At 41.0% G+C, this 14,011-nt stretch overlaps 1 protein-coding gene across 1 annotated transcript in view; it reads right to left on the reverse strand.

The window, feature by feature from the left end:
- Positions 1–14,011, reverse strand: part of CENPF (centromere protein F) — a 62,097-nt gene that overhangs the window by 20,594 nt on the left and 27,492 nt on the right. The window contains exons 11-13 of the mRNA XM_043923436.1: positions 10,786–10,921; positions 5,495–8,901; positions 981–4,268 (exon numbers count right to left, since the gene is read on the reverse strand). Of these exons, the coding sequence (XP_043779371.1) occupies positions 981–4,268; positions 5,495–8,901; positions 10,786–10,921 (6,831 nt within the window). The remainder of the gene's footprint in view (positions 1–980; positions 4,269–5,494; positions 8,902–10,785; positions 10,922–14,011) is intronic.

A 14,011-nucleotide genomic window follows, 5' to 3' on the forward strand; every position in this document is an offset into this window, starting at 1 on the left:
TCTCTGCAAGATTTAACAAAAGACAGCAATAAGGAAAAGAATGACAAAAAAAGATAATATTATCAAATCTTAAAATCCTTCATAGAGGTAATGATTTGAATTAAACTTAAACATCAGAAAGTATTTACAAGGCAGTGACTTAATCTATCAGCCCTTGGATCTCTTATGTATTCTCCAGAGCCATGCTAAAATACAAGAAACAGGATGACGGTTTGTTAAAACCAGTTAAAGCAGGATTGTTTGCATCCATCCCTACACCAGACTGAAAGAGCCTGGTAAAGTTTGTCTAACTGTCTCTCCATAACTGCTGTCACTTACAAGCTATGCAAAAACTTGAAATTCTTGGAAAATATTGAGATATGATTGACTGTATTTTCTGGACAATCTACTTGTTCAATAAAAACTTAATTTGAAGGAATCACTTTTCTAGATCAGTAAGTATAGGGAAAATTTTTAATTTTTCTTTAATAATTGAGCTTCTTGATGGCAGATCTTCCCTTTCATCATCAGCTAACAAAACAGGAGACTGCCCAAAGAGAAGGTACAAAAGAGGGGGCTGAAAGCACAAAATCCCTAGGGGGGACATGCCCTGGGAGCCATGAGGGTTCTATTCTACTGATTCTGACTAATACATGTTACACTCTCTACAGCACTGGTACTCAACTGGGGATGGGGATGGGGGCTACTGTTCTGATGTCCTGCAAGAAATGAACCAGGCACAGCCCAGAGCTGCTTCCCTGCCCAGGCGTCACCGTGAAAACTGGGCCAATCCACAGAAGTACCCCCTGGAAGTGTGCGCCAAAGCTAAGAGTCACTCACTGTAGGAACCAAGTCAGTATCCCCCCCAGTTCAAGACCCCCAAACTTTTTACAAAGTTTGAGCCAATACAGCAAACACTGTCCACAAGGAAACAGAATTCACACAGTGGTTGCCCCTCCTCCTGACAACAGATTCAAATGTAAAGACATAAAGCCACTTACTTTTTCAACAAAGGACATATTTTCCAATTTTGTCAATTCAAGCTCTTTCTCCAGATTCCTGGAAGAATTCTGCAGAGCTTCTAAGGTGTCCTGCAAAGCATCATTTTTGGATTGCAGCACATGAATCTTCTGCTCCAACTCCACCATCAGATTTTCCAGGTCTGCCTTTTGCTTCTTCCAAAGTTGCTGTTCTCCTTCCATCTGGGACAGTTTAGAGACAAGCTGCTCTTGGTCCTGAGTCTGACTTTTTAGTATACCGATTTCTTCATCCTTTTTCTCTAGTTTCTGTTTGCCATCTTCAACTTCTTGAATGAGGTCTTTCACAGAAGACTGCAAAATCATGTAATTACTTTTGGCATCATCAAGGCCCTGCAGCAACTGAGCCTTCTCACGTTCAAGAGAGTCTACTTGACTACTCAGGCTCTGTTCTTTGACCTTCCAGGTCTCTTGGTCATCACCCAAGGCTGCCACTTTCTCATTTAGCTCTTCTAATTGTGTTTGCAGCATCTCCACTGCAGCTTTAGATTCTTCCTTCATCTGTACTTTTTCTTGCTCTTTTTCTCGCAACAGATTTTCAAATGAAGAAGTTAATGTTTCTAATTCAGACACTCGACTCTGCTCTTTCTGTAATTCTTTAGTCAGATCCTCTTTTTCTGATCTTATATTGACAAGGTTTAATTCCAAACCTCTCAGATTTTGGTCCATCTCCTCCATTGTTGCTTTCAGGGTCTCTACTTCTGCTTTGGACCTCTCAGCCTCAAGAGCCACGTGCTCTTGGTTTTCTCCTGATAGCTCGAGTTTTCTTTCAAGGTTCTCAACTGTATCCTTCAGGAAATCTGCCTGATGCTCACTTTCCTTCAGTTTTTCTAAGATATGGAGCTGCTGCTTTTTATCAGCATCGAGGCAGACTTTCAGCTTTCCAATGTTATTTCTCAGCTGTTGTACCTCCTCAATGGGGGAGTCCAGCCTCTGTTCTTCAACCTTCCAGGACTCCTGGTCAACACACAAGGTTGCTATTTCCTCACTCAGCTCTTTCAATTGTGTTTGCAGCATCTCCACTGCAGCTTTAGATTCTTCCTTCATCTGTACTTTTTCTTGCTCTTTTTCTCGCAATAGGTTTTCAAATGAAGAATTTAATGTTTCTAATTCAGACACTCGACTCTGCTCTTTCTGTAATTCTTTAGTCAGATCCTCTTTTTCTGATCTTACATTGACAAGATCTAATTCCAAACCTCTCAGATTTCGGTCCATCTCCTCCATTCTTGCTTTCAGGGTCTCTACTTCCGTTTTGGACTTCTCAGCCTCAAGAGTCACATGCTCTTGGTTTTCTCCTGATAGCTCGAGTTTTCTTTCAAGGTTCTCAACTGTATCCTTAAGCAAATCTGCCTGATGCTCACTTTCCTTCAGTTTTTCTAAGATATGGAGCTGCTGCTTTTTATCAGTGTCCAAGTAGACTTTCAGCTTTCCAATGTCATTTCTCAGCTGTTGTACTTCCTGGGCAGGAGAGTCCAGACTCTGTTCTTTGAGCTCCCGGACCTCCTGGTCACCATGTAAGGCCGCCACTTCCCCCCTCAGCCCTCTCAGCAGTGTCTGCAGCACCCCCACGGCAGCGCTAGACTCGTCCTTCGTCTGTGTCTTCTCTCGCTCCCTTTCTTCTAATAGGTTTTTCAGTGAAGAGAGTAGCATATCGAATTCAGACACCTGACCTTGTTTTTCTTGTAGTTGTTTCAAAAGATTTTCTTTTTCAGACCGTATTGTGACACGGTCTAATTCTAAATCTTTCAGGCGTTCAGTCATCAATTCTATTTGTGTTTTTAGGGTCTCCACCTCTGCTTTGCAATTCTCAGCATCAAGAATCACCAGCTCTTGGTTTTCTTCTGCCATCTGCAACTCCCTTTCAAGGGTCTCAACCTTGTCCTGAAGCGAGTCATTCCTCCGCTCGCTTTCCTTCAGCTTCTCCGAGACATGGAGCTGCTTCTTTTCATCAGCCTCAATGCGGACCCTGAGCTTCTCGATGCCTTTTCTCAACTGGTGCACTTCCTCCTGCGTGGAGCTCAGCCTCACGGCAACCTCACCTTTCTCCGTCAGTGCAGCCTCCAAGGCCTTGGTGACAGTCAGCTTCTCATGCTCCGACTCGCTCAGTTTGGTCTGCAGGCTTTCAGATTCCCATACAAGTGAGTCTTTCTCTTTATTTAGTTGTTCAATTTGGTTTTCCAGCTCACTTCTTACCAGAGACAGTGCCTGTGAATCCTTTTCCAAACTCTGAAGCTGCTCTTGGAGATGCAGACACTCACTTTGATGAGATTCAAGCTCTCGTATTTTCTCCTTCATCTTTTCAGACATCTGATCTAGCTCTTGATTTTCTTTTGACAAAGTATTTAACTCTCCACGAAGCTGGTCTCTCTCACTTGTGACCACTGAGAGTCCTCCCTCAAGACAGGTTATAACTTTTTGTTTATTTTCATTGTCTTTTTCTAAATATAGTTTCTCTGTTTGAACTACCTCTAAGCTGGCTTCCACAGAGAGAGCATGATGCTCCATGCTATCCTTCTCAAATTGAATCCTCTGTAGCTCATTTTCCACCTGGAGACATTTCTCTCTCCAGTTGTCAGTCACCTTGGCTGCATCATCTTCAATACCTTCATGCGGCAATTTGCTTGTACCCACTTCTAAGTTAGAAGTGAGACCTCCTGAACTTTCTTCTCTCTGGTTATGACCAGAAAAGGATTCCAATTTTTCATTTAAATCTAACTTTTCTTTCTTAAGGTCCTCAACTATTTTTTCCAATGCCACACATGCTTCACTCTTGGTAGTTAGTTGTACTTCCAGTAAATGGAATTTTGAGTCTAACTCTTTGATTTCATTTAGCAAATTTTCAACTTTTTGGTCACGTTCCTCTATGCCATGAAGTAATCTCAAATTCTCATCTGATGTCTCTTTTACCTTCAGCTCGAGACTCTGAATGGTTACCTGATTCTCCAGAAAATCCCTAGGCACCGAAGCATTAGGCCCAGAAAGGGACAGTTCAGAAATGCATTCTGAACAGCCCTGGGCTGGATCTTCCACTGGGGTCTCATGACTGGTTTCTGAGGACTGCTCTCTGGACCATTCTTCTGTAAGTTTGGTTGCACCAGTCTTTGTTATTCTCTGCATCTCTAGACTGAGATCCTGCTGAACATCTTTTTCATAAATCTGATGAATCTCATGCCTTGGGGGCCTCTCTTCAGTTCCTGAAGTATATTCTTCTGATTCTCTTATGTCACAGCTATCGTTTCCACCCACAACAGCCTGTAGGTGCAAAATATAATAAGAATGCATCTTACTTTTCAAGAAGAATCAGAATAGGCTTATTATTTTTTGGAAACTAGATACTTGTCTCTGCTAAACACATCTCTTCAAATGGCATACTGCCTACCAGATTCACCTCTCTCCATCTAAACAGTCAACACAAGTAAACAAACACTCAGCAAGTGCTCTCCATGTGCAGGGTCCTGGGTATTTATCAAGAAGACAAACCCTTCAGCTCAATTATGTGATCATCTAAATTGTGATGTAGTTATATTTCAAAATTTTTTTGTTAGGAATATTCTAAGTAGCCAAATTTGAAATTTTCTTTGGGATTATCAAATAAGAGGCTAACAAGTTCCAAATAAAACGGTCAGCTTCCATCTTCAGCATTTACGACACTCTTCGATAAGAGAAGGCAGTAAGGCTTCATGACCAAATCCCCAGGTCAAGGACTTAATCACTTAATATAAGCGGCTTATATTATATCACTTTATATTCTTGGATAAATCACATGTTTGAACCTACCCTTCTCTTATCTGTAAAGTGGGGATCTGCTACTTTGACCACAATTGCTATCACCTCTCCACCTGCCTTCTACCACCTTACAGAGGTACAGGGAGGGAATTAAGTGAGACTCACTGACTGTACACCATTAGTAGTTTAGCTGGTAGACTAGAAAAGACAAAGGTGTAAGTAACTAAACAACTTTTTATTCAATTAAGAAAAAAGTGTCTCTTAGAATAACTGATATCAAATCATAGATTTGTACCCAAGCAAAGTATTAGAAAAGTATTCAGAATTACATAAAAAACACCAATATTTAGTTTCATGACTATAACTCTGTAACATTAAAAACAGTCTGAAAAGGGTAAGAGAGGTAAAAATACCAATCACCTTACCATTCCTAAGGTTCAGTTTGAGATTCAATATGCTTTATTAACTCACAAAGTGAAAACACAGACATCCTCAAGAAGATAGTCTGTGACTCTATAACATGATTTTCTCTAGGAGACTTTAAAAAAACCTCTGTAAAGAGTGTTTAAAGATAATCAGGATAGAAACTACGCCCCAAGTTCTGGCTTATTTTTTCAAAACTGTGGTATATTTTTCTCTTATTTCCTTAAACCCTAAAAATATTTTAATTTGGATTTAATGTCAATCTCAACAAACACTGCGTGCCTTAGGCACGCGATTAGAGAAAGAGCATGTCAGTCCCGTGTACTTACATCTTCTATGTCGGCGCCAAGCAGAGACCGGGAGCTCAAGTCCAGACCCTGCAGCTGGAGCCGCGCCACCTCGAGCTCAAGTGTCAGACGCCCGGTGTGTTCCTTCTCAGCCGCCAGCTTGGACTCCATCTCGGCTGTCACGTCGGTCAGCTTCTGCTGCCACCGTTCATTTTCCGACAAACACTGCTTCCTGAGGTAGGCGAGCTCCTCCCTCGAAGAACTCAGTAACTCCTTGAGCTCTTGGATTTCCTTGTTTTTCGTAATCCCTTGACTTTGAATTTTCTCTTCCAGCTGCTTGAGGGACTGGAGGTACGTCTGACAGAGGGTCTCAGGTTCTCGCGGGCTCCTCAGGGGGGCAGAGGGGATTTCCTTCTCGGTCAGATTTTCCTCCTTCTCCTCCTCCAGACTACTGCAAGAGACTTCCTCCACAGTGGACTGGTTTGCCGAAACAGTCCCTTCTAAATTATTCAAGAGGGACGTTTCTGTTGTGTGCTCTAGAAGATCTTTGTAGAAAGAGGACTCTCCCAAACCCGCGTCAGCAGGGCTGTCAGTCACACAAGAGAAGGACAAGGACAGTAAATGCTCCTCCCCGCGTCCTGGCACCACCTCCTTCACCAAGTCGCCTTGAGAGCTTCTCAGACCCATGGACAGGACGGAATTTTCAGCCTTTAATGTGTCAACGTAGGACTGCAGCTCTGACATCTTAGAGCTCATCAGACAGTGCTGATCATGTAAAATTTTGTGTTCACTCTGTAAAGATGAAAATTTCTCCTGTAATTCAGCAAAGTGCATTTGAACCTCTTTGTTTGACAAGGTCAAATGCTCATAGAAATTATTGTCATCCAAAGGATTTAAGTTGGTAGACGTCTGCTCATCTTGTTGTTCACCAAATTCACCTTCTGGCGTTTCTTCCACTAACTCGCCTTGGAGAAGTCCATTTTCGTCATTTAATGTTTTAACTTCATTTACTAGTTTCCCTACCTCTTCTGCCATTTTACTAGTTGCTGTGATACATTCTGATCTTGAGTCATTCAGCTCACATATGAGTTCAGACTTTTCAACCTGCAGGGCTTCACACATTTTCTCTAACTCATTCAGCTTGTTCATGGCTGTCTGTAGAGAGCACTGCAGGTGGGCATTGTCCTGCTGACTTGTCGACAACTCATGAAGCACTGAAATATACTTTTCTTCTGGATCTATTTCAGAGTCTCCAAGGCCACTGATATCTTGTGACCGAGCATCTTGTTGCAAATCTTCAGTTTCTAATTCCCTAGTCTGTAATTCGTGCTGGAGACACTCTTCCTTTTCACTTTGCTGAAGTTTTAATCCCATGTTTCTGACTTTAGTTTCTACTTGCGCCAGTTGTGCATTATAAGTGTCTAGAGAAGTATCTTTTACATCAAGATCCATCGGAAGTTGAACGTGACATGTATTTATCTCCCTCTCTCCTTCTTTCTCAGAGTCCTGAATTGGTTCCAATTCTAGACATTGATACTCATGTTTCGTCTTCATTAATTCCATCAGGTGCTCATTCTCTTGTAATAAGGCATTAACTTCCTGTTGCATCTTATTTTGTTCTTCCTTTAAACTCATGATTTCTTGCTTTAAACCATCGGCCTCCCTCTTGGAACTGTTTTGGATATCTGTAATCTCAGACTGCAGGGCTTGCTGCACTGTCTCCAACTCCAGAATTAAATTCTGGTTTCTTTCTTCAGCTAATGCTAACTGCGATACAAATGCTTGGTGTTCTCTTGCAAATGTTTCCTTTAGCTGTCCTAATTCATATTTTCTGTCTTCACAAACACCTGTGCACTCACTCAGCAAGCATTCTAATTTAGAGTTCTTTTCCTGAACCGCTTTATATTTTTCACTAAGATCCTGAAATGCATTTCCTGTTTCTTCACATCTTTGTAGTAAAGTAAGTCTTTCTTGTTTGTACTGATTAGTTAACTCTGAAATGCTTTTGTCTCTTTCATCTATACAGTTTGAAACACTCTCGGTTTTTTGGAGCAAGTTCATCTTCTCTTGAGTTAAGGTGGCATTAATTTCCTTGAGAGTCCCATTCTCTTGGGTCAACCCTTCAATGTCCTTTTTATTTAGAGAAATAATGGAATTCAGTTCCTTTTTCTCCAAGCTCAGGGATTCAGACAAGAACTGTAGCTCCTTTAGAGATTCCTGCAGTAAATGGTTGTTCTTTTTTAACTCTCCAATCTCTGCCTGCTCCTTTTCTAATTTTTCATTCAAAAGTTGCAACTCTCTTTCCTTGCTCTCCAGGGCAGCTAAAGTTTCAGCAACAACATTCTGATGAACAGAAGTGTCTTCTTGTAACTTACTAATGCGTTGACTTGTTTCAGCCACAAAACTTTGATGCATCTGTTCTGCTTTCATGAGGTTTTCTTCAATTTCTCCTTTGATCTGCACCAACTCTTCACACTGCTTCTGCAGATCTGAGTTCATCTGCTTTTGCGACTCTAAGGAAAATTCGAGAGAAACGACTCTATTTTGCAACACGGATGAACTTTTAGGACTTTGGTCTGTGGCTACACGGCATCCGCTCCTTTCTGAAGGCACACTTTCTTGCTCTCCAATTATATTTGTGAAGGAACTGTTCAGTGCAGACTGCTGTTCAAAAGCCAAACAACTTCTCTGATGAGGCTCACTTATCACCACAGAGGAATCTCTAGATTTTAGCAGATCCCTGAGGCTCTCAGATTCAGCATGCAAGTCTTGGTAACGCTGGTCTTTGTCCATGATTTCACTTGACAGTAACTGAAGCTTATGTTCTAGGTCTTCCACTTGCCCAGTGAGGTGAGAGATTTTCAAACACATATTTTCTATCTCCTTCTCATGTTTCTGATCTGAGAACTCAGCTTTCTGTTGCAGTTCTCCATAAGCTCGTTTCTGCGTCTCTGCCTCCGCGGTCTTGCTGTCGATCACATTTTGAAGGTTCCTGATCTCCACGTTTAGATTTTCTCTTTCCATCTCCAGGGTTCTTACCCTCTCATTATATTCATGACTTTTTATCTGTTGTGTCTTAAGACAAGTTTCCAAGTGATTAACTTTACTCTGCAAGCTCTCCTTTTCTGATTCCATCTGATTTAAAAGTTGTTCGTTTTCACTTTTCCAGCGAGAAAACAGAGTTTTCTCTTCTTTCAGTTCTTCATATTCTTTCTTCTTTAATTCCAAAGCGTTCAACAATGCTTCGGATTCTCTTTCTGTTTTGCTTAACTTTTCGTTCAGTTGTTCAATGTGATGTTCCCTTTTCTTCAAAAGGTCTTGAGAACAATCTCGCTGCTTTTCCAGGTCAGCCAAGGCAAGCTTCAGTTTCTCTAAAGTCAAGGAATTCTCTTGCTGATTTATCTTTTCTTGAAGATCTCTTAACATGGTTTCCTGAGAGGTATTCTTAGCTATTAAAACAGGAAAAAATATATTTTTAAGTTGTCACGGCTTTAATAAATATTTATTCTACAAGAATTCTAAACTCTAAAAAAAAAAAAAACAAAAACAGCTTAAGTCATGTAAAAACTGGCATTACTGCTTGCATACCTCCTTGAAAGTAAACCACCTGACAATTATCTAAGCTCATATAATGAGAAAATGGTCCTTTTCAGGATGGTAATACATGTGTTTATCTTCTTTATAAGCAGCATAACAAAGTGCTATTGTATAAAACACCAAGGGGTTATTCTCCTAAGCACTTGAAACTTTCTTTTATTCTTTTACCTTGTATACGCTTATGTATATGCATATTTTTGCCCTCTGGAAATAGCTATTCAAGGAGAGAAAAGTTCGAGAGGAGCAGCACCAGGATGGAAACATCCCACATCACTGTGCAATATCCCCGATATCTCAGAAAGGTGAGTCACTTCTTCGCCATTTTAGTCAAAAATGCATAGGATCAGGCTTAAGGACAGAGTATGTGTTGCTACAGGGAATTATATTGAAGTATTCTGTAATAACCTATAAAGGACAATAACTTAAAAACAGCTATGTGTGTATATATATGTGTATGTATGTATAACTGAATCACTCTGCTGTACAACCAAAACTAACACAACTTTGTAAACCAACTATACTTAGATTAAAAAATATATTTTTTTTTTCCAAAGTATATATGGTTCTATATATCAGCAACCCTCGAGGCATACACAGGAATATCAGTGAGGAGCAATGGCCCCACACCCCTGCCCCTCAGTCAGGGTGGTGCCTGTGAAGATGAGAACCATCAGGAAGCTGTCAGAGACTCCATCACTGCCTGTTCTCTGCTTAAAAACTCCCCTCTGCCCACAGGCCTCTCCCAGTTGAGAATAATCACATTGCTTTCATTCAACAATGGGAAGCCTTCCCAAGAACACCGAGAAACAATAAAAGTTAAGAATCTCAGTAGTCGATGAGAAAGGTAGCATGTATTATAAACTCAGGTGTTATACCAGCTGGGCAGCAATTCCTCTTTTTAGCCCGCTCATCTCCGTCTACCTACTGAGAGTGGATGGCTGCTGCGGACAGCGCCATAGAGGCTATTTGCTTGTGAGAGCCCCAAGCAACGCTGAAAAAAATCCCTAACTCTTTCTTTTCCTATAGTTTTCTTTCAAAAAATCTGAAGATTGATATTTCTACCTCCTGCCGTGGAAAATTGAAAGCTGTATGGGGATATTAGAATTTAAAAAAGAAAAGAGTCAGAAGTGCTCAGGTTAAAAGAAATCCAAGACGTGCAAACACCCCAGGGGAGAAAATAAATCTAAATAAAGACACATTCCACATACAAATAAATGTGAAACAAACAGTGGAATAATCTGGTGTACATAGCATCATCCTGTGGCTATATAGAAAGTAAAGAAATAAAATCATTCAGTCAAGTAAGCCATCCAAAAACAATGGTCACTAAGGGCTGGGAAAACATGCATTTAATATAGAATTTTCCATTATAAGGGAAATGGTAATGGGTGAGAAGATGAGCCGTCTGGATATAACTAGCAAACCCACTTGAGACACAAAATAGCACGCTGGGGAGAGACAGCACCAACAATTTACTTTTGTGTGGAAAATATTTACCCTTCTGGTTTCAAAGTACTGAAAACCAGGCATTTGGGGACTCAGTGTGTTCCAATAAAAAAAAAGTCCAACTATCATTCTGGAAACTAAAAAGTGGAAAAGCAAAAACTTTTTTTCCACATCAGCTGCTGAAATCTCTCTGGGAGAAGATATGGAAAAATTCAAAGAAGTTTCTAATGACATCCACCCTCCCTCGAGGGAACATTAGCCTAGAGAAAGAACTCTAAAATGCCACTCACCCTTCATTTCTTCTGCAAAATTCTGGCTCTGACTCAAACACTGCTTGGCCTTCTTCAGTTCTTCCTCCAGGTGGCAGACTTCTCGGGCCCTCTGCTCAGACTGACTCTTGAGGAAGCTGTTTTCCCTCTTCATTTCCTACAAGACAGGTTTAGTTAGTTATCTTACTGTCCTGGCAGATGCTCAAACAACTCAGCCCTTCTGCCTCGGTGGGACTTCTGTCTCATGGGACCATGTGTGCATCTCACTTGCCCTTCAAGCAATGAAGTTAGATAGTTTTATTTCAATAAAATGATATCATAAATAGAAGTCAGAAGCACGAAACCTAAGAATTGATGATAATCTTTTTCCTTCAAGAAGTTTACTTTTTGAAGCATTTGCTCATAAGAAAAACCCTTTTTACAAGCTCCCTAGAGGCACAATCGCTCCAAGTTTCCATCACGCCTAAATAATCAAAAATATCTTTGCTAAGTTCCGAGGTGCTAACGAACCAAAAAAATTCTTGTGACGATTTTTGATGTTTTGTTGTAAAACCATCTTAAGTTTCACTGTTCTGTGGGAATGTCTTTATGAGTAAAATTACCTTTAAGAAATGTTTATTAAAATCTGCAATGTACAAGATGTTGGAATGGGCATTATGAAAGGTGCAGTTACAAATTAAGACAGAGTCTCTGCCCTCAGGACAGGTACCTGCCTGAGGGGGCTATCACTTAATACATGGCAGGATGTGTTATATGCTTAAGAGAGGTGAAGTGTGCTATGAGAAATGAGATGGCTGGAGCATGGAAGGATCAGTTCTCGGTGGAGGAATCTAAGGCTTCCCAGTGAAGACAGGTCCTTTGGTGGGTACCTGACTAAATGAAGAGCCGTGCATTGATGTGCCATAGAATAGCAGAGACACACACACAGCCTCATTCTATTTTCTAGGGAGATCTATTTTTCTTAGTCTTAAAACAAAGCAATATTTGTCTGCCAAATAAAAACGCTTCTTGTTAACCATGTGACTTGCATAATCAATATTATAACTCCTCTATCCATATTCCTCAACCTGCTGTTCAACCTTCAATGATATTACAGTTGTTAATTATTTCAACCTATATTATACGGCACCTTCTGGATCACTGGGAATTGGCATGTATCATTACAAACTGACGGAACTAAGCAACCCCATCCTTGGAGTGGTGTGGGGAGGGGAAACTCATAAGCCTAACTTTAAAAGCACACAAACACACTTAAAAAAATATTCCTCTGAGAAGTAAAGGAAATTTTTGAATTCTTAAAGAAACAGTTAAGACCCATCCTCCAAAACCCTACTGCACCGTTAGAAAACAGATGGCCCTGGCAACGTGGTGCTGGAAGCCTGCCTTCAATTATCAGTCTGGTTACTACCAGCAGATGGGTACTGATGTAGCAAAGCCAAATTCAAGAAGAGGGAGAGTCTGGCTGGTACAAAGTACTTGAAAACTTGCTGGCGGCTGCTGTGTTCGTGTATATATGTTCATTTCATCATCAAAATTTAAGAGCCCGTTGTCATTGTATTTCTGTCTCCTTTGTCTTGATCCTCCCTCCTTTCCATGCGCTCAACTGAGTAAGACTCCATCAAATTAAGAGATCCACCAGAACTAAAGGCCCACACCGACTCATGTCAAGACTGACGTTCATACCAGTCATTATGAAATTCTGCACAGGATGAATGATCACTAAGGTGCAAGGATGTGATTGACTTAAACGAGCATCATTCAGCTAGAGAATGTGTAATCGCTTGTTTGCTCTTCAGACTCAGAATAATCACCACTCAAATGAGATCACAGATGTGAAAGGAAAAATACCTTTACTCACTCTAAGGCAGGCAATGGGGCATCAGTAGTAGTGTTTCTTCCTAAAATTCAACAGCAGCTAGATTCTGTGTGTTCAATGTTCAGATCAGCTAAATAAGCTCAACATAGGAGAGTAACTAGAATGTAACCATCTAAGTTGCATTTTGCAACTTGTATTTTTTGCTCTAAAAAAATCATTGAATCAAAGGGCATCTACATCTAGAGGTGTAACAAGAAAACTGACAAGACTACATGCAAAGCTGGGTGCATCCCAGCAGGAGGAGGGAAGGTGAAAAGAAGAGGAAGGAGGGACCCCAGGAGGGAGGGGGACAACTGATGTTTATGTGTCTGTTCGTCTATCCATCATGTCCATAACTGGAGACATTTAAGTGAACACTAAGCCCAGTGGAAAGATTAACATGCCTTTATTCTGGCATTAGCTCCGTAAATATTTGTTTCAAATGAAGAAACATTCAGCCAACCCCAGGACCCTGCAGGCTTATCATGCTATGGCTATAGCCAACCCAAGAATTTTAAAAGGCCAGAATTTAGAAAATGAATATCTGAAAATGAAGCTGTAGGCTGCCATCCATCAGCAATTAGTTTTCTGCACAGCTTACAGCCACTTAAGACTTGATTGGGTAGCTCATTACCAACAATGAGTTAAGCATACAAGGATAACAGTCTCCCAGGCATCTCTCGCCACCAAACATGATTCGAAAAATTGGGTACTGGCCTGGAAACACACAGCAAAAATCCCTAAAACCACAAGCCAGCATTAGAGCTTAGCAAGCAATTCCACCCAGAGCAACTCTGGTTTTAGAAGCAGCAAGGGAAGTGTCATTTCCTAGGGCCAGACAAAACACATTTCAGTTACTGTGTGGCATCTCGTGATCGCACCCATGAATGAAGCTTAATACGTCCCCTGCTGGCGTGAAGTCTATATGGTGAACCAGGGATGGATGCAAAGGATGTGTTTCTCCCCTTCCACCTCATCATTCTTGCCTGCCAGACCAGGTCCCTTAGAGGACCCCGTGTCATACAGGTCCCCACGCGCAGGAAGGTCCCCAAGCAAGTGTTCCCTCATCTTGGCTGTCAAATGATGGTTTATGATCGTCTAACCCCAGCACTATGGGGCTGGCACTAGATGTTGGATGAGCAGCCTAGCTAAACCCTCCATTCACTTTGATACTAAATGTTAACTTTACCCTTGATTGGGCCATTAAATCACGTTTCCACTACTGATAATTTCTCATTGTGAGCGGCATATTAGTTTGCTAAACATGGACAAGGAACATTTCAGTACAACTGTCACACAATTTCAGCATCCAAAACCTATAAGCGCACTAAACTTGCTTGCACTTACTTATAATTAGATACAGAAAGACACCCAGAGTGATAGACTAGAATA

Source organism: Cervus elaphus, chromosome 14, assembly GCF_910594005.1.
Source record: "Cervus elaphus chromosome 14, mCerEla1.1, whole genome shotgun sequence".
NCBI lineage: Eukaryota > Metazoa > Chordata > Mammalia > Artiodactyla > Cervidae > Cervus > Cervus elaphus.